Source organism: Rhea pennata, unplaced genomic scaffold (genome assembly GCF_028389875.1).
Source record: "Rhea pennata isolate bPtePen1 unplaced genomic scaffold, bPtePen1.pri scaffold_32, whole genome shotgun sequence".
Lineage (NCBI taxonomy): Eukaryota > Metazoa > Chordata > Aves > Rheiformes > Rheidae > Rhea > Rhea pennata.
In genome coordinates, this window is record NW_026907679.1 from 1407206 (window position 1) to 1427405 (window position 20200).

Genomic DNA, 20200 nt, shown 5'->3' on the forward strand with positions numbered 1-20200 from the left:
GTGTCGATGGGGAGGGGGTACAAAGTGGGGCCTGCCAACAGAGGGGCCTGAAACGGGTGCCTAGAAAGAGGCACGTGAAGCTGACACTGACAAAGTCTTCACAGCCACAGCACCCCAGAGGCCCAGCACACCAGCACCTTTGCTGGCCATCTGCTCAGGGTGCGTGCAGGCAGCTTGTAAGCGGCTGCCTGAGAGCACACAACAGCCTTCCAGGCAGAAGGTTTCCCTGGCCCCACGAGGGATCCCCACCTCTCCCCCAGGCGGAAAAGCACCCTGCAGCACTACACAGGGCCATGGAGCCACACACGGCACGGCTAGTCCAGCACACCCCATACCTATCTTCAGTCGGAGCTTCAGGCCCACGTCTGTGTCACGGACGCTGTACTTCTCCTGGATTTGCCGGCAGCACTGCAGCACCAGGCTGATGGTGTCTCTCAGCTGTGTTTCCCTCACTCTCCACAGCACCAGTACAGCATCCCCTGCAGAAAGCAGGGGAACGGGGGAAGGCTCTCATGAGACCTGACGCTCCCTGAGCTGCACCCCCCTGCACGGACAGCAGGAACCGGCAGGCGTGCTGAGGAAGAGGCACTCGTCGGAAGGCCTCCTCCTCAGCTACAGCTCTCTGGGCACAGGGATGCCTTCCCTTCCCCCAGGCCAGCTACAACAGCAGCCACAGAGGATGAAGGTGCACAGTGTGGCTACAGGAACACGGGCACCCCCGCAGCTGGTCCCACTCAGGGCAGAGATGACAGGCCTCTCTCATCCCCTCCTTCCTACCATGCTGCCTCAACTCCCAAGCTCCCAGGCTGCCTCCCCAACACCTCCACACCAGCCCTGTCCCACTGCAGCTTCCCGCTTGGGGCCCGCGATGGCAGCTCCCCAGGAGCACCTGCGTGCCAACAGAGCCTCCCCTCTGGGCTTTGCCAGCTCACAGCTCACTCTGTCCTCTCCCCTAGCACGCCTCTGCAGTGGCAGCAGAGATAAGTTTCAATTAGAAAGACATACCTGCAAACTTCAAGATGTCTCCTCCAAAGCCCAGCAGCTCTGCAGGCGAAAGAAAGCAAGAGAAGAGTCACCTCTGCACCTTCTCCAAGCAAGCCACAGAAGCAGCCACTCTGCTGCCCGAGCAGCACAAGGGCAGTGCTGCCTGGTGGGGCTCCGTTCAGGAAAGCACAGCTCCAGCCCCGCCTCTACACTGCTCACAGGCACCACAGCACTGGTGCCTACGGTACTGGGCACTGCCCAAAGGAGCTAGTGAAGATAACACACCCATTTCTCAGCACCAGTGTCCCCCATCACAAGAGCCCAGCTGCTCTCGGTGGCCCTCAGCGCCCACAGAAACCCCCAGCACGCGCAAGGAGGCTGCCTAGCGCACCTCTCTGCTCTCCCAAAGAGCAGCCTCATGGCACCGTCCCAGACAGTCCTGCAGAACGGCACTTACCCTCCACAATGTCGCCCATGTAGTCATTGAGCGTTTGCGTTAGCTCGTCCGCACCCCGCTCGAGGCTGACGCTCTGGCTAAACTTCTCTGTCAGAGCAGTGAAACCTCAAAGAGGCACAAACAGGCACAGAGGAATCAGCAGGTGCCTACATGGCCGCCAGCTTCACGCTCCCACCTCAGAGAGCGTGCGCATTACATCGTGCCCTGACCTGGCTTGTGACAACAAGCCCGGACCACCCAAGAGAAACCACCACTCTCGCATTGGCCACTGCTCCCGGCAGCGTGCCTTCTCCCACACCACACAGCCTGGAGCAGGGGCCCCTGGCCCACGCGCTCTTGCAGCCCGTGGAGGAGTGCCTAGCACTGGGTACCTCTGCTGAGCTCAACTAGCCGACTCCCGGCCTCTTCCAGGCCTCTCCTCTTTTGGAGCCCCTTGTTCCTCCTGACGTCAGCCACCTCTGAGCTCTGCTTCCCCCAAAGTGGAAGATGGCAGCAGCAAAGAGGCCTCTCTGATGCATTCTCCACCAGAGGTGGCACCGGGGCTCCCAAAGGCCCAGAAAGTCCCAATGCCTCGTGTCTCTGACTTCTTCTCAACCCCCGCCCTTCACAAGCCTTGGACCCACCTGAGACGTCCGCAAAGAGCAGTACTCCATGAAAATTCTGAACGCAACGGGCTTCGTGCCTCAAGTCCTCAGATAAAATGAGGTCGGGGATGTAAGCAGCTACTTCCCCGAGTTCTGAGCAGTGCTTGGACCTTCTCTCCCAGGCACAAGACATCGTCAGCGCCCTTGGGGTACACAGGGTACCTCAGGAGAAGACGACCGTGCCCAACCGGGAGCAGGCTAGCACAGCACCGCGCAGGGTTGCGCAATAGCCCGGGGCCTTGGGAGGGGCTGCTGGCCCCCTGCCACCAAGGGGCAGGTCACAGTCAGCTGGCAGTGACATCAGCCACACGTCGTCGATTGCCCCTGTGCTGTCATCAGACAAGTGAGCCAGCTATCAGGGACAGCTTCTGCACGTCATCGCTGCCCTAGCAACTGCAGCACGCAGCAGGGCACGTCCTAGGTTGTTCTGTTGTGAAGAGCAAGTGGGTCTTTTCCAGGGGGTGGGGGACAGAGCAAACCTCCAGGCACAGGGCTCCTGGCGGAGGCCAGGAGGAGATGGACAGGGCTGCACCAGCAGCACAGCGGACGGGCATATCAGAGAGGGGAGGAAAAAGCTGAAGGACGCGGCAGGAGGCAGCTGCAGTCCCCTGCTCTGCGGGAGAGAGCTGTGTAAAGCTTCCACGCCGCAGGGACACCCCCTCATGCAGGGCACCCCAGCTCACAGGCAGCCCAAGGCTCACTGCTCCCTACGGGAAGGTGAGCCGGGGCTGAGGCTGACACCCTCGCAGGCGGTGCCCTTGCCCACAGGGCGCAGTCCCGCAGAGGCTGAACACGGCATGCACAGCTGGGTGCTGGCCTCTAGCCGGGCAAATTACAGCTGGCGGCTCCGGCTTGCTTGTTTTCTGCTCTGTTTTTCCTGGTTTCTCTTTTGTAAATGAACTCAAGAATCCCAGCTCCCTGTGCGTGCAGAGGGCACGAGCTGGGAGCCCCTGGGCTCTAGGGGCCAGCTCCTGCAGAGATTGCATGCCTAAGGCCAGAATGTGAAAGCGCAAGCGCAGAGCGGTTACCTGAGGTAGTGAAATTGTAACCAATAGAAAGATTTGTATAAAATACTCCCTGGAAAGTGTGTATAAATGAAGAATGAGAGGGGGAGAAGGTGTGCTAGCTTTGTGGATCTACCACCTAGCCCCCATCTCTGCACAGAAATGAAATAAAGAAATATCTCGACCCTGTGTGTCTGTTGGTTGCTTGCACACCGGGTAACAGAACCCAGATTTTGGGACAACAAAACCCTCCCAGGAGCCCCCCCTCCAAACCCCTGGAGCTCCCCCAGGATCTCCCAACTCCCCCCTACCCCGGGGTCCCAACCACCCCCATGGGGGCCCATAAAACCCCCTTTGTAGCCCCCCAACCCTCCAGAGGGTCCCCCCAAACCTGCAGCACTCGGGGTGGGGAGCAGCAGCCTATTTCTCCCCCTTCCCCTAGGACAGGGAGATCTGGGTGTTTATTTGCCCCAGGGATGGTTGTTTGCCATGGGGGGGGGGGGCGGTATTTACCCCACTCTGCGCCAATGCCGCTCTCCCCCACAGCCTCACCCCAACATCAACCCATGATGTACGCCAAAACCCTGCTGCAGCTGGGCATGATGTGACCCCCCCCCGAGATGACAACACCCCCTCGAGGTCACAACACCCCCCGGGGGTGACACCCTCCCCCCCCCCGGGTGTCTCCCCTCCCCCGATGGCTTTTAATACACTGGATTATATTTATTCCCTCCTCACCTGCTAGGGGGGCATTAGGGGGGTGGGGGGCGCCCCAACAATGGGGGGGAGGGGCAGGGGGGACCATCTAGGGGGCACTGGCTCAGGAGCTGCCCCCTGGCCTGGCCCCCATTTTACTGTCTGTAATTAAAGATGTTAAAATAAAGTAATTATTGGAAGCCTCGCGGGGGGCCCAGCGTCCGAGGAGGTGTGGGGAGGGGGGAAGGGTGTGGTGCTGCTGGCCACAGACACCTGGGTCCTCTGTACGAGTGCAGGGGAGGGGCGGGGCGGCATGCCCGGATGCCTGGGACCCTCCCGGACGCCTGAGTCCCTTGGAGAATTGGGTTGTGCTGGACTTCTCGTGTTGCCTGGAGTCCTGGGCCCCTCGGACGCCTGGGCCCCTCGCTCACCCGGGGGAGTGGGGTTGGGGGGGGTTCAGCATGGGAGCCCTGGACGCCTGGGTCCCCTCTGTGTGGGGGAGAGCGGGGGGTGAGAAGGGGCACCCGGACGCCTGGGTCCCCCAAGGGGCAGTGGTAGAACTGAGAATCGTGGCTGGATCTGGTTGATCATGTCAAATAAAATATTGAATCGGCAACAAGTTTCTATTGCTTAAGCTGTGGAACAAGAAGCTGCTCTGGGTCCTTCTTGTGCTCCCAGCCAAGAGGCACCTTATCGCTAGCAACAAAACTTTAATAAAAAAAAACATAGAAATCTTAACTTTTGCTGCTCCTCACTGGCGCCTTCCAACGATCAAAAAGAGAACGGATCATTTTTATCCTTCCAACACATCCGGGAAACGTCCTCTCAGTCGCTGCCGGCAGGGCTCGACGGCTGCTTCCCCTTTGGAGAGCACGGTTTAATTTAATCTAGAGGGGATTTAGCGAAATGCTAAAATGCGACATTGATCTCTAGGCGAGAGGCTGCTTTTTAAGCGTGGGGGAAAGCTCGTTCTGCGACACGTGTTTGGTCTTTGGTGGAAAGCTCAAAGCAGGTGGGAACAAAAAAAAAAGGGGGGGGGAATAAATCATTTCTACTCACTTAAAACCAGTGCTTTTCCTAAATCCTAAGGACCGTGAGTCATGGAAACTTCCTCAAATGTTTGCTGCATTATAGTGTTTTAATATCGGATTTAAAATTGCAGTTAAACGAGGGGATTTTTTTGCATGTAAGCAGTGGGATGAAGACGAGCAGATCAGCGGAGACCTCCTCTCAGCGACCGTGAGCGTGTTGAGTGTGGTTTCATCTTGACAGCCCTTGGTGGGCATGGCTGCTGCTAGAAGAAGCTTGGAGGCAACATGAGCCAGTTCCCTCCCCCCCTTCCCCCCCCCAAAAAAAAAAGGGGGAGAAGAAAGGAAAGAAAAGACATGCATTTCCAAGACATTTGATGGGACGTTGAGATCCTTGGGCTGAAGGAGATGCTGCTCCATGGAGCTGATCCCAAAGGATGAGCTGGGGACAGCAGAGCTCCTGCGCTACCCCAGGGCTCTCCCTGCCACCAGCTGCCGGCAATGACTGTCCTCTCCAAATGCAAAGGACTGGGGAGATGTTCACCCAAGGAGACCACCGGTGGTACCACCACACCTCACCAGCTGCAACAGAAAACAGCCCAAGGGAGCTGCAGGAAACGGAGGCAAGTAGGAGTCCATCGCCCAGCTCTCCACAAACAGGACTTGCACCAGAGGAGAGCAGAAGAGGGGAAACGGGTGTTTGCAACGGCTCTCAATCATGAACGAACGAGTCCAACCAGAGAAGACCGTATTCTCTCCATGAATCGTGCAAGATTCCCAGTCCCAAGTTGAGGTAGGATTTCCATCTTTACGTACTTCAGCCGTAACCTCCATGAGTTCAGCAATTTGTGGAAAACGGCAGGAAGCGGCGAGGAACAGTGGAAAGGGTCGAAAATATTGGAAGACGAGGCAAAAGCAATGGAAAAATGCATAAAGAGGCAGAAAACAGGGAAAATGATGGAAATTGGGATGAAACCCCCAAAGCAGCGGAAAACAGTGGGGATGGCTGTGATGTGCCAGCAGAGGAGCTGCACCAAGATGATCAAGGTTCTCCATGGCTGTTGGCCTCGGGGGGCCTCCCTGCTGCTGGATGGGTTGCTGGGTCCACCGGCCAGCTCGTGGTGAGTCTGAGTGCACACCAGAGCTCTGCGTCTTACTGGCTTTCATCCTTCTCAAGCTTCATTCCCTCTCCGGTCGAGCCATGCCAGACCACAGGTACACAACAGACCAGCTGGCCTCAGCCAGGAACAGGATGGTCTACAGCTAACAGTGCGGCTGGACGGCCAAGAGAGAACCCGGTGCACAGTTCCACGGCACCCAGGTGCTTCCGGTGTGAGCCTGCAGTGTGCAGGGGCCGTGGTGGGATTGCTGCTGGGGAAGCTGGACTGAACGGCTCCGTGTCCCTGAGCAGCTCCTATGGCTGGTTGACAGTGAAGGGACTGTTCTGCAGCACTGAATTCGCTGAAAGGGACTGGGTCACACACGGCCCCAGCGCCAGCAGCTCTGGATTACGGGGCGCCCCAGGGAATCAAAGCTGATGGCTCCTGGCTTTTGAGGTCTTTCAAGGGAAAACAGAAGCACATAGTCATGGGGAAGAGGGAGAGCAGAGGAAAGAAGCAATTCCCAGGGACGGCGCAGGGTGGGCAGTGGTGATAGAAAGAGAGCTGCACGGCAAACCCCAGCCCGGCCCTTGCACAGCAGATGCAAGGCCTGAGGACAGCGGGTGTCTGTAGAGGCTACAGAGCTTCTCCCTCTTGCCCTTGTGTTTCCTGGTCCAGCAGAGCAACTGCCCTCTTCCCCCTTGCCTTTCTCTCTCTCCAAAAAAAATTACACACACATGGGCTGAAGAAACAGGACTTTATCTTTGAGGAAAGCAGAGCAAGGGGAGGAAGTGGTAGAACACTAATGGGACAGGATGCGCTTAGAGTTGTCGAGCTGTCCTGTGCAGCGGGAGACACCAGCCATGGCCCAGACCTTCCAGCACACTTGCGTGCCTGCGGCGTGCAGCCCCACGGCATTGGCACAGCTGTGGCCGTGCTGCTCAAACAGAGTCACCTCCTGGCAGAAGGGTGACACCTCTGCCATGCTCTCTGGAGCCAGTGACCCAGTGCTCCAAAGCTGAACCTTGGTGGCGACCGCTCCCGGGCAGTTCTCAGGTTCAGCACGCTGTGTGTCACCAGGCAACGGACGGAGGGTTCAGCATCAGCTTCCAGGGGCTGGAGGGCTGAGACAGAAAAGATCACAGCACATAACAGACTCCCACAGTTGCAGACCTCCCTGATATCCTGCCCAGACAGGGCCCGTCCCACCCAGCCCTTCCCAGGCTGGGCAGGCAGCACGTGGGACAAAGGGATCAGCTGCAAGTTGCTGCTCAGCAATACCCCAGGTGACCCACAAATACTCACCTCCTCTCCCCCAAAGAGGCAGACCACACCTGCCTGGCTTATGGCAGGGCCAGCAACTGAAGCTCCCTTCCTGGGCTCCCTCCTCCTCCTTGCCAGGGCCTCCTGCCACAGCTGCTCTCACTCACCATTGCAGATCTGCTCCACCTTCTCCTTCCTCTGCTTCATTTCCTGCCCCATGAGCCCTAGGCAAACACCTCCTGTCAGCCCTCATACTCCCCACCAAGACCCCAGCAGCACAGCTCCCATCTGGCCTTGCCAGCCTGCCCACTCATCCTCTTCCCCTTGTGCAAGGCTGGCCTCAGCGTGGTCCCCGGGGTGCAGGATGCAGGCATGCTGTGAGGCACTGCAGAACCTCCTCTCAGCCCACCTGCACGGTCAGGGATGCGACTGGGGTAGTGGCTCACCAAGGAACCTCACGGATGCCTCCCGCAAGGATGCCTCAGGCTTCTCCAAGTATGGCAGACTTGGTATTGCTCCGCTCTGCTCCTGTCCCTCAGCACCTGGAGACACCGCTAGGCCGTGGGTTGGCACCGAGACTCCCTCGGGAGCCAGGTGCCGCAGCCCAGGCTTGACCCTCCTCCCACGACCGGCCTCCTCTTCCTTCCTCCTCATGACCCCTGGTGACCTAGGGATGCTGAGATCCCCCTCAAGCCTTTTGACAAGGACAGCCAAGCCACGGGCTCCTTCAGCATCCCAGGGGGGACAGCAAGGGCAGAGGGGCCTGGAGCAGAGCCCGAGGCAGCTGGGGCTCTGGGCTGCAGCAGTGGGTGAGGGGCACAGCTGTGTGCCCTGCACACTGGGCAGTGGGGCAGGCTTCGTCCGGTCAGGGCCCCGGGACTTTGGCCTTGTCCTTACCAGGTACTCCCCAATCTTCCATATCTCCCCTGTCCTGGCCAGTTGCTTGAGCTCCTCCCACTTGAGGAGCTGTGCAGCGCTGACAAGGGCTTTCTGAGCGGCCTGCAGAGCAGCAGAGACCGGCAGATGCCACCACAGCCAGGACAAGACACCCTGCCTCCCCCTCTTCTTGGCCAGCCTTGGAGCATGTCCCAGCCCACAGTGGGGCTTAGGACCAGGGCTGCCCCTCCCTGCTGAAGGCAGCGGCACCTCTGCCTTTTCCTTGGCCACTCAGCAAATTGGACCTCCCGCTGGCATGCACTCAGAGGCACACTTGTCAGCAGCCCCTGCCATGGTGCTCAGGCCTCCCCCAGGTCATGTCAGCATCCCTTCCCCAAAGCACTGCTCCATACCTGGGCCGCTCTCTGGTTCTGCTCGCTCATGTGCAGGAAGAGTGGCACCAGGCTCCTCTGCACGCGCTGCTTCATCCTCTGCTTGTTCTTCCCCACCACAATCTCCATCAGGTCCTTGAAGAGCAGCATGGAGAGCTCTCGCACTGTGCTGCAGCTCTGTGAGGAAGGAAGGAGAGCAGCGGAGGCCTCAGCAACGACTCCAGGAGCCAGGCATGAGAAGAAGGTTTTCCTTTGCAAGGCCTCGTCTTCTGCAGGCACAACTGTCCCCCTCCCTGGCCAGGGCTCCGAGCTGGGGACAAGCCTCTGCAGAGGCAGCACAACTGTGGCAGGAGGTGCCAATACACTGCCCAGTGGGCACACGTGCAGAAGGACACACAGCATCCAGAGCCACGTCTACAGACCCACCCACACGCCAGAGAGCCCCTGGCTCTCCCACCAGCCTTACGTCGTCAAAGCGTGGCAGAAGCCTCTCCGCCAGCTGCACAGCGATGGGGTTGGAGCTCTTCTGGTCCAGGTAGCTGAGGATGTTTCTCAGCAACAGCAAGCTTCCTGCACGCACGTCCCTGCGGGCATCCTGCAGCCACTCCACCATGTCTGGGAGCAGGCTCTGCATTTTCCTTGCCTGTGGCAAAGACACAACTTCCTTTTGTGAAGCAAGGCCAGAGCCCCCTGGCCACAAGTGCTCTGGGGGCTGATTTCCCATCAGGGCTCAGGGGCCACGGCCAGGGCTCTGCACACAGCCACGGCTTGGGCACAGAGGCTGCAGTGCAGGGCAGAGATCTCCAAGGGGGCTCCGAGCACACTAGGGCTTCTCTAGGGAGCAAGGCTCCTGCCTCCAGGACCAGCAGCAGCCGACTTGCATTAGCCCAACCCTGTGATCTGCCTCATTGTCCCTCTCCCAGCAGGGCTCTGGCCGCAGCGTTCTCACAATGGAGGCCATCTGGAAGTGGCTTGTTGCTGCTTGGCTGGGATCTCTGCCTGGCAAAGCGGAGCTCTTCCCGAGGGCCATTGGTGCCTTTCTGCCTGTGCAGCACAGCCCAGGGGCTGCCATGAAAGACTTGGGGCACATCAAGAGGGCAGCGGGGACGTGGGAGCAGCTAGCACACCTCCTGAGGGCCAGCAAAGGCCAGGCCACTCTGTGACCCAACACCACCTGCCAAGCCCCAGCCTGCCACCATGCCTTCACCCAGCTGCCCCCCTGCTCACCATCTCGGGCCTCTTCAGCAGGCTCAGCAGGCCTCTGAATGCCAGTCTGCGAAGCTCCAGGCCCTCAGTCTGCATGTAGCGCCAGAGGAGTGGCAGCGCGGCATCGTCCATCTCGGCAAGGTCAAGGCCGTCCAGCAGCTGAAATGCACACAGCACTGACGGACTGGCAGAGCCACCAGCACTGCCTGCAGCGTGCAGCCCTGCGTCCCACCCAACATTCAGGCCAAGGGCACCAGCCCCTGACACGGCTCACGCCACGGGCAGGGGCCACTGTGGAGACACCTGCAGGCCCTGCTCCCAGCCCTGGGCCTCTCAGCACACTGCACGCACTGCTCACCTCCGCCCCACGGCCTCGGAGCCCTCTGCAGCCTCTTGTCCTCAGCCCTTGGAGGAGCAATTGAACCCAGAGAGCTGCCGCAAAGGAGGCCCAAAAGGCAAGTGCTTGCGAGCGGTCGCCAGCAGAAATGAGCCAAGGCCAGGGCTGCTAACAAGAGCGCGTGCATTGCCCCAGCTCCATTCACCAACGTCACCCACCAGGCACGCGCACGATGCGAGCAGAGAGCATTCAGCGGCACCTCCAGAGAGGCACCGCTTGCCATGAGGCTCACCTCCACAAAGAAAGCCATGGCGGGCCTCTGGCGAAACTGGTCCTCCCCGCTCAGCAGCCTTGCCAGCTGGTGGAAGATCCAGCGACACAGGTGTCTCGGAGCTCTCCTCATGGCTCTGGCAGAAGGAAGAAGGCACTGTTGGTCCTCAGCTGAGCAGGCAAACCTGCTCTGGGCCTGCTTGACCCCCTCAGCCACTTCCCCCCAGCACAGTGAAGGCAGCTCAAGGCAGTGCTTGGCACGCAGCCACGGCAGCCAGCAGCATGTGCTCCTGCAGGGCCACTCTTTCCCCACCACACCTTGCCATCAGAAAGCCAGGCTCAGTCACCATTATGTTCCTCTGGGTGGGAGACTGGAGAAACACCCTTCCTACCTGCAAGTCATGGCCTTCCCACATGCCGTGTCCTCACCCCTTGGCATTCCTCTGCCCCGGGGGCCTTCCCAGGTCCTTCTGCTCAGCTTGCACCTTTCCTGGGGCTCGGCTTTGGCTGCCACTGCAGCCAGACCGTCCCCAATCCTCTCTGTGATGGGAGCCCAGGCCCCACCGGAGGGCACTCCAGAGCTTTGGGAGTACACCCCTCCTGCGAGGAACCTTCTTGTACTACTCCTAACACCAACTACTCCCCCAACATCTCTCAAAGCTGGGCAGTAGTGGCTCAGGGAGCTCCCATGGCCATTTTGTTGTGTGAGCCCTTGCCACAAGTGGGGAGGCTGCAGCCCCTTTCTTGGAGAGCTTGCCCCCACCCCCCGTCCACAAGGAAGGACATTGTGTGGGGCACCCCAAATCCACGGAAGAGGTGCTGTGGGAGAGCAGGGCTTAAAGGGCTCTACCTGGCCAGCACAGACACTCCCTTCTGAGATGTCTCTGCATGCAGAAACAGCTCCCAGCCACCATTCTTCTCCACAGCCAGGGCTACGTGCCGATAGCCAGCGCAGTGGAAGAGACCCTTCATGGCCTCCATGGCACACCTGCATGCAGAGCAAAGCCCAGGTCACACTGGCAGCCTGGCCCTGCCTCTGACTCCAAGGCCGAGACAGGAGGAGTGGGATCGAGCACCTGACGTGGCTGGGGCATGGGACCCATCCCGCTGGCATTCCCTCAGGAAGATGTTTGCTTCCTGGCGGGTGAACCCTGCTGTGAAGACTATCTGAAAGAGCAGCGCCAGGAAGAGCTGGGGGAAGAAGGCCTTCAACACCTGTGGGTCGTCGGGCTCCTGGACGATCACGTGCAGTGCTCTTGTTGCCTGTGGAAAACACCCAGGGACACCTCTCACTCCTGAGCGCTCCCTGAATCCTCGAGCTGGGAGCCTCACGCACAGCCTCGTGCCATGGACAATGCAGATGGAGGGCTCGGAGAGCCTGACCAAGGCCAATGCCTGCAGGCTCCTTGGCCTCAACTCCTGTCCAAACACAAGGAGCCTTCCTGCGTGAGGGACACTAGGGTGTGCGGGGACAGGGGGAGATGGAGATTTCCAGGCCATGGCCAGCCTGAGTGTTTGTGTGCAGAGCAGCACTCGGCAGCCCTGTGCGCTGGCAACGGGAGGCCTGGTGTTGGGCATGTTGTATCCCCACGCAGGGGAGGTGCCTGCCTGGGGGCACACAGGCAGGGCAGAGGGGGCCCACAGAGCCAGGCGACAGCCAGGGGACCAACGAGGCCTCGTCCCGCAACTCACAGCCAGGGGAAGGATGCCGCTGTTGTCCCTCTCGCAGGTGGACTGCTTGCGCAGTGGCCGTTGCTCCACAAAGCTCAGCAGCTCCTGCAGCACGTCTTTTGCAACTGCGGGCTTATCCAGCAGCACCTTCCACATGGTTGTGGCGATGCTGCAGGCCCAGAGCGCTCTGTCAGTGGCACTTCCTCGGCCACAGCGCCAGAGCCAGGGCATGCCCTGGAGCTCCCTGGACGTCCAGCAACCCTGACCCTGCCCACCTCCTCCTCACTGGGAGCCCTAAAGGGGGCCTGCCCATGCAGGCTGGACAGCACCAGGCTGAAGTGCCTTGTGGGGAAGGCAGGGAGCATGGCCGCTGCCTGCTGAAAGCAGGCTCCCTTGTCAGCTCTGCCTTCTGCAGAGCTACCTGATGCATGGGGACTGGGTAGTGGTGGGACAGACAGAGGACCCTGCCCCGCAGGCGTGTCCTGGGAGTCTCCTTGGGTCTGGCCCCCTTTGCGCCATTCTCCCCATCTGCGATGAGCCCTCGAGCCTGACGGGCCCCATACCTGTTGCAGAGCGGGGAGCAGTAGAGCAGGCTCATGGTCACCTCGTCAGGGTTCGAGCAGCACAGCTGGCAAAGGATGTTGTTCAGGGTGGCCCGGGCCGACAACTCTCTGACGTACCTCAGGCTCCTGTAGAGGCACCTCATGATCCGTGGCACCTGGAAGACCCATGGGTGAGAGTGGGGCTGCTACCAGAGAGCAGCCATTACCCCACCTCCCACTGACATCCCCTTCCTTCTCCACGGCTCCCAGTGCTCCTTGCTGCCTTCCAAGGCTCTTGGGTGCCCCAGACCCCTGGCTCTGGCGAGGTAACACCATGTCCCAGAGGGCTCCTGCCCCCCACACACCACCTGCAGCCTGCTTACATCTTCCAGTGAAGAGACAGCACCCACCACAAACATGTTCAGCATGTGGGCAGCCACCACCGTGCTGTAGTTGCTGCAGTTCCTCAGGCCCTCGATGGCTGTGACAATGACGTCTATCCCCTCGGAGGGCTGAAGGTTTTTCAAACAGCTTATGGGAGAAAGGAGGTGAGGGAAGAAATGTCACGCTCTGTGCCACATTAATGGTGCTTAGCTGAGCAGTGGACGTGGCTCGGGAGAGGGGGGCGGGGTAATGCTGGCACTGTGGTCCCAGCAGAGCCAGGGGCGGCTGTTGGGTTGTGCAGCGGCAACATGGGGCACATGGCCACAGGGCCATCAGGGCAAGGGAGGATGGTTGCGGTCAGGGTCACAGCGCACTGGCTCTGCAGGCAAGCACAGCTTGATGGTGGCCCTCAAGGCTGCAGCTGCTGCTGGGACTCTTGGAGTGAAGCCCCTGCCCACTCCCCACTCAGGCACAGTGGAAGCAGCACCGGGAGAGAGCTGGGCTGCTACCAGAGTGCAGCCTTACACAAGGTGCCACTGAGAGCTGCTTCCCTCTCCACCACGCCCTCTGCCCACTCTGCATGAACCGCAATACCCCCTCAGCCCTGCTCATTAGGCAGCCCTCTGCTCATCCAAGTCCCCTGATGACCCCATGGCCAAGAGTCGCAGGAGGGGAGGTGCTCCTCACATTCATGATGACACTGAGGTTGCTGGTCCATGACACGCAGAGCTCGTTGTCAGCTTCCCACTCCTTTGGGTTCTCCGCATGCCCTTGATTATCCTGCAACGGCTCGCTGCCTGAGCAGGAGCGGAAAAAGAGAGCAGTCAGGAGGAGGGGAGGAGCCTTGGAGGGGGCAGACTGATGGCCTCAGGGAGAAAGCAGCCTGGCAGAGGAGAAGAGCATGCCAGTAACATCTGGGGAGCAGGATTCCCCGGGAGGCTGGGGGCCCCTTGCAGGGGACAGAAGGGGCAACTGCTCTGAAGGCTACCAAAGGCCTGGCGGGGTTCAATGGGACTTTGTGGTGTGAAGCACCTCAGGATCCCTAGTGCGAGCAGGGGTTGCTGAGCATTTTCCACAGCAGGGCAGTCCAGCACAGCCACTAACATCCCGCTGCCCTACTGCTCCATCAGCCCTCTTTACTGCTCCTGTGTCTCACGGAGCAGAGTGGCCGAGGCAGGCTGATGCCCTCCCTGGCCCTGCCAGGCTCTCCAGCTCCACAAGGATGCAGCCCACCACAGCTTCTCTTACGTTTTCGTTGCACCACAAATCTGAAGAGGCAATGAAGAGCGTCCAAAGCCCCACGGCTGGTCTCTGCATTCTCATAGGCACAGCAAAGTATGAGATGCCCCACCAGTTGTCCCAGTATGGGCACAGAGACCCTTCCGTAGCTGCTGGGGCTCTCCTCAACTCCTCCAAAGGGGCGCCAGACCTGCGGAATGGGCGGTACAGCTAGAAGGACTGATGGCAGGCAGTCGCCACCAAAGCCCTGAAGCCAAGAGTCTGCCGAGGCACGCATGCCAGGTGAGTCAAAGCTCCGGAGGGCCCTGCAGGCCTGGGCTCCCAAAGCAGCAAGGCAGCACTGCCACACCTTGCCTCACATCGTGCTCCCTGCACACTCCTGCCCTGCACACAGCTGGGGTACAGCTGGGGCCTCAGAAAAAAAGCTTGCAGAGAGAAGCTCATGGCAAGAGGAACAGAGAGCTTTTGCCTCAGGGCAGGGCCTTACTGAGCGCTTTGACCTCTGGCCAGGCTTCCCTCAGAGGCACCCCGGAGCTGAAGGCTGCTCTGGTCTGCAGGCAAGGGGCAAAGGGGTGGCTGGGAGGCGCCTGCCTCCTTACCTCCAGCGAGGAATAGTTGGACAGCACATTGCTCAGCCTCCCAATCCTCCCCACAGCCCTCTCACGCACAGCTGCTCTCTCCGAGTTGGTGAAGGGCAACAGGAGCTGGGAGGACAAAGCCTACTGGTCTACCTGGGGAGCTGACACCTGCTCCAGCAGAAGCAGCTCTCCTCAGCCCCTGGCTGCACTGATACAGTTCAGGAAGGCAGGTAACTGCACACCCCCTGCACAGGCACCCTTCTCAGACACTCCCCCTCCAGAACATCGCCCTGCATGCAGAACATTCCCTGGCGGTCTGCTTGGGGAGGTTGGGCTATGGCCTCCTGGCCTGGCAAAAGAACCAACCTTCTCAGCTGGGCTCCCCTTGCAGGATGGGCAAGTCCTAGCAGGGCCCTGCACCACTCAGATCTGGAGAGCAAAGGACAAGGGACGGGGGGCAGGCAGGGGGATTGCAGCAGTAGCTGCCGTCTGTGTGGTGCTGAGAGAAAAAGGACGCAATTCCTCCCACATCTTTGGTGCAGGAAAGGCTTTGCGGGCAGAGTTGGCCCTGGAGTGCAGCAAGCAAGGCTTTCTCATGACCTAGGAGTCGTCTCTGGAAGCAGAAGGGACTTGGGTTGCAGCCAGCGCACCCCACAGGCACCTCCCGGTCACCTAAGGGAGGTGGGCTCCCTCCCTGCACTCTGCAGCCTCCACATGGCACTGAGATAGGAAATGGCCACTTGAGGGTATCGCTTCCCCCTGAGCTGAGGAACAGTCCCTGTGAAGCCCACTCTTTGCAAATGCCACACTTGCAAGATATTCTGCAGCTCCAGGAGGCTGGAAGTGGCAGAGTTGAGCACCAGCACCTCCAGCATGTTATCCATGCTGTCCAGGGTCTGCAAGGAGCACAGAGGGTTGTGACACTCTTTCACCCCTCCCTGGCACACACCAGCCTCTGGGCTTTGCCCGTGGCCACACCCAGAGGAAGGGGTAGAAGAGAGGAGGGTGGGAAAGCAAAGCTGAGATCGGGCCCTGCCTGTGATCTTAATCGTCTCTCAGCACAGGCCGGGCAGGGGCAAGAGCAGAGGGGCTGACAGGCTCCCCATCGCTCGCTCAGTGCATACCTTGGAATAGAGGCAGGTGTCCAGGTTCTTCATGTCTTCTTCGGCGGGAAGCAAGAAGACACTCCTGAAGCAGGTGTGCAGGAGGATGCTCTTTTTGCCCTCCAGAACCGGCTCCACGGCACTGCAAAGAGAGAGAGGCGCTTGCTCAACACTGGCGCTGGCAGCACTGCCTTGATGCCCTGGCAAGGTGGATGTGGACTCTGGGGCAGGAGTCGTCGGGCTGGTCCCAAGAGCAGCTGGGGCAGCCCTGCGTGTGTTGGGGGGGGTGCTCCTTCCTTCCATGACACTGCTCCTGGGACAGAGGACAGTCCTGGTTGGTAGGCCTCATGCCTCCTCAACCATCTGCCTCCCCTTCTCTGGTGAAGGCCAAGGTGCCCTGGGCAGCTGCAGGTAGCCCTGTGCCCTCCCATCTGCCCTGATGACAAACCCGGGGCCAGGGGGAGCAGAGGCCCAGCGGACAGAACCACCAGCCTCCCTCCACGATGGGGGGACACCTCCCAGGCAGGCACGGTGCCATCAGGACCATGCTCTGGAGAGGTCTGGGCCAAACCAGGGGCTGACATACGTACCTCATCGCCGTGAGAGCAAGCATGGCTTGCTGGCGCACTGCTGTGCCCAGCTGCTCCATCGGCTCCTCCTCCAGCAGCACCTGGAGAGCACAACCAGCATGCCACACTGAAAGTGCCACCGCCCAGCGCCAGCACAGCCAGCAGCACTCTGTGAGGCTAGCAGAGGCCTGAGGCCCCCATCCCTGCACTGCAGCCCACAATGACCCCCACTCTGAGGTCTCAGCTCGCAGGGCTTCTCAAGGCCACCCGGACACCTGTCAGCAGCAGCTCTTTGCCAATGCTTGCTTGCCCCAGTCCTCCCAGTGCCCAAGTCCTCTCCAAAGAGCTGTGCTTGCGCCCAGCTGCCCTTGAGCCCATACTCACAGCTGCTGCACGTGCCCTCACCTTGATATGCTCGGCCAGGTCGTACGTGCAGCAGAAAACATCCAGGCCCCACGACAAGGCCTTGGAGCTGCTGCCTCGGCAGAGGGTGCAGATGCACTCCAGGAACTTGAGCTTCTGCACCTCTTCCTGACGCACAGGGAAGAGAGACGGAGTGAGCATGAAGAGCAGGGGAAAGACCAGCAGGAGCCGAGCAGCGAGGGGGCTGCAAGAGGTGCGCGTGTCCCCTGGCCGGGAGCAGCTCTGCACAGCCAGCAGCCCCCCCGCCGCCTGGCAGCAGAGCCGGCGCGACCCGCAGGGAGACTCAGGCCCGGCCCGGCCGGACGTGGCTGCAGCTACCTTCTGTGTGCCGCTCACAAAGGCCTGGATGAACTCCAGGGCTTCCTCATCCTCTCTCGACAGCTCTGACCAGCTGCAGATGGAAAACTTGGCCCCTGCAACAGCCAGAGAGCCAGGAGGCCTGGAGACACTGAGCGCAGGCACCACAGACGAGCGCACCGAGCTCGGCCTCCGTGCTACCGCCCCGGGCACCCCAGCACCAGGGTGCGGGCAGACGGGAGCCCCGTGCAGAGCAGGACGCGCTGCCCGGCCCCGGCCCGGCCCAGCCCCGCGCATCCCCTCACTCACTGCTCCGCGGACTCCGCGACGCCTGGGCCCTGCAGCACTCGGAGGACGCCTGGGGAGAGCTGCTGCCCTGGGGAGTCCCGTCCCACTCCTGGGGTGCCCGGGGGCTGCGCGGGCGGCTGCCCTCCTTCTCCCCGGCCGCCCGGGGGTGGCTGGGGGGTCTCTCCTCCATCCTGCGGGGCAGAGCAGAGGCCAAGGGGGAAAGTTTTTAAGGCAGAGCCAGGCAGCTTCCCGTGGGGGTGGTGGCGGTGCTGCAGCGTCCCCCCGCCCGCCCCGGCCCTGGCGCCAGCTCTCCTGCCCCACAGCCCCTTCCACGGCTGAGGGCCCCCGCGGCCCCGCCACGCTGCCCAGCCCCAGCCCCAGCCCCGTGGCTCCCACCCGGCACAGGAGGTGGGAAGGCCTCGGGAAACGCCTCGGCTCCGCAGGGCTGCCGGGGCGGCAGGGAAAGTCGCAGCTGTGCTCGGCGGCTCCTGCCCGAGCCCCGCGCGCTCCTGCCCCCTCCCAGCACCGTCCTCCCGGACACTGCGGGGCCGCGGTGGGTCACCACGCGGGTCCCAGCAGCCCCGCTCGTGGCGGCGCTGAGGTCACCTCTGCTGCCCGCAGCGGCTCCACGAGCAGCAGCCGCCGCCGCTGCAGCCCCAGGGCCCGAACGCCGCCGCCCCGCGGAGGACAGAGCTGCCGGAGGCAGCGGGAGGCAGCTCCAGGGGCAGCGCGGGGCTGCGCACGGCCACCTCCCTCCCGCTTCAGCCCCGACGGACCAGGCGCTGCAGCCACTCACCTACCGGGCACCAACCGCTAACCCCAAGCCCTGCTCCTGAACCAGCCCCGGCCCCGACTCCAACCCCTCAGCCCAAACCCCACCGCTGAGCCAAGACACACACCTCTCACCCCTTTCCCTGGCGCTCACCTCACCCCCACCCTCAGCCCCAGCATCACCATGCCAACCTTCCCCCAGCCCTCACCTCCAGCCATCACCCAGTCCCCCACAAAGCTCGCCCGCGCTCACCACAAGCACCAGCACCCCGAAGCACCGCAGCAGAACCTCCCCCCAATCCTCCCCCCCGGCCCCCACCCAGTACAGCCACCCCCCGTCCCCGGCTCCACCCGGAACACCAACCCCCAAGCAGAAACCCCAAGGAGCGGCCTCGACCCTAACTGCTAACACAACCCCCTTCCCCGCTAGCCCCCCCCGCGCACTGACCACCCAACCTGCCACCCCTCGGCCCACGCGCACGCTGGGCTCCCGCCGACCCCGGGAGGCAGTGGCAGCGCAGGGACTGGGAGGGGCTGGAGCAGCCGAGCTTGGCAGGGACCTGGGGAGCTGGTCTGGTCCAGCCCTGCGGATCAAGCAGGGTCCCCTGGAGCAGGCTGCCCTGGAGCAGGAGGGGCCGGTCTGGAGTCTCTCCCGGAGCGGAGACTCCGCAGCCTCTCGGGGAACCTCTGCCCACCTTCGGCCCCTTCACAGTGAACAAGCGATTTCCTGCGCTCCGGCGGAATTTCCTGCTCCGCCATCCTGTGCCGCTGCCTCTCCTGCTCCCTCTGCGCACAGCAGGCCGCTCCCGCGCGGCCGCGGGGCAGAGGCCCCCGCCGCCCCCCACCCGCCCACGGGCCCGGCCCGGGCGAGCCCTGGCCCAGGCGCAGGAGGCGGCGGGCAGGGGGCGCTGCGCCCCGCCGGCCCCGCGCCTGGCAGCAGGGACAGCCCCGCCGGGGCGCGCCATTGGGCGGCCGGCATGTCGCTCAGGGCACAGCCCGCCCCCCAGGCCCCCATTGGCTCGCGGACTCCCCTTGCGAGCTGATTGGCCAGGCGTGGGCGGCAGCCCTGAGGGCGGGCAGGCTCGGTGCCGCCCTAAGGCCGGAGCGGCCGCCCCGCGCCCGGCCCCGCCGCCGCCGCCGCCGCCGCCCTGCTCCGCCCGCGGAGCCCCCGCAGCTCTCAACCCTTCCCCGCTCGCGCCCAGCCCTCGCCCCCTGCCCCAGCCCCGCAGCCCTCGCCCGCAGCCCCACGCCTCCCCCACAGCCACCCCCACCAGCGCCGCTCCCCGGGAACCCCGAGCAGAGCCGCAGCCCTGCCTGGAGCCTCCCCCGACCCCAGCCCTCCACGGGGAGCTCCGACCCGGAGCCCGGGCCGCACCGGCCACGCCATCTGGATTCAAGAAGTCGTTTTCCCCACACGCTCCTGACCAGCTTCAGAGACAGTTTTGCTTTCTTCTCTGTCTCAGCCAAACTATGAAATGCAGCGTTAAACTCGGAGCAGGTGGAAGTGGTTATTTCTGGAGCCCGGGACTTCAGGCTGGCAGTGTGCTTTCATACCCCCGAAACACCTTGACTGCGTGCTCCGTGGCAGGAGCGTCTCCGTTACGAAGCTCCGATGAAACAACGCAACACAACATGAAAATGTGCCGCACAGAATCACAGCTCTGCCAGGTCCTTCCTAGGAACATCTGCAGGAGCTGCTCAGTCCAAACAGAAACCAGAGCTCTCTTCTTTGAAGAAATGCAAGCTACAAACAGCCACTCGCTCTGCACAGTGCTCCCCAAATGCAGGCAGTATTATCCCACCGGTAATCTGTTCCCCTGTGTCTGCTGGAGAGATTTTTGCCCTCTGGAACTCTGCGGGAGACGCTGAAGGCACCAAGTTCACCAGACGTGACGTGCTCACGATGGGCAAGACCTGGGTGTCTCCTCTTGCAGGGACATGGGGTGTTACCTTCTCACCGGGGGCACACTGACAACTGCAACAGATACCCCAAACCTGTCCTGAACAGCTCCTGCCTTCTGCTGTTGCCCCTGGCACAACATGGGTATTGAAGCTCGGTCACAGCCTCTCTTTAAAAC

General features: G+C 61.8%; 1 protein-coding gene across 1 annotated transcript in view; it reads right to left on the reverse strand.

Annotated features, from left to right (window-relative positions):
- LOC134154519 (adenylate cyclase type 10-like) overlaps positions 1–16423 on the reverse strand; it is a 36201-nt gene extending 19778 nt beyond the window's left edge. Inside the window, exons 1-18 of the mRNA XM_062601193.1 lie at positions 16365–16423; positions 15796–15916; positions 14103–14283; positions 13542–13651; positions 12854–12982; positions 12492–12646; positions 11950–12097; positions 11339–11520; positions 11108–11245; positions 10280–10394; positions 9672–9809; positions 8911–9087; positions 8074–8175; positions 6938–7029; positions 2065–2228; positions 1442–1546; positions 1006–1044; positions 336–479 (exon numbers count right to left, since the gene is read on the reverse strand). Coding sequence (XP_062457177.1) covers positions 336–479; positions 1006–1044; positions 1442–1546; positions 2065–2228; positions 6938–7029; positions 8074–8175; positions 8911–9087; positions 9672–9809; positions 10280–10394; positions 11108–11245; positions 11339–11520; positions 11950–12097; positions 12492–12646; positions 12854–12982; positions 13542–13651; positions 14103–14283; positions 15796–15916; positions 16365–16423 — 2299 coding nt within the window. The remainder of the gene's footprint in view (positions 1–335; positions 480–1005; positions 1045–1441; positions 1547–2064; positions 2229–6937; positions 7030–8073; positions 8176–8910; positions 9088–9671; positions 9810–10279; positions 10395–11107; positions 11246–11338; positions 11521–11949; positions 12098–12491; positions 12647–12853; positions 12983–13541; positions 13652–14102; positions 14284–15795; positions 15917–16364) is intronic.
- Positions 16424–20200: the final 3777 nt, after the last annotated feature.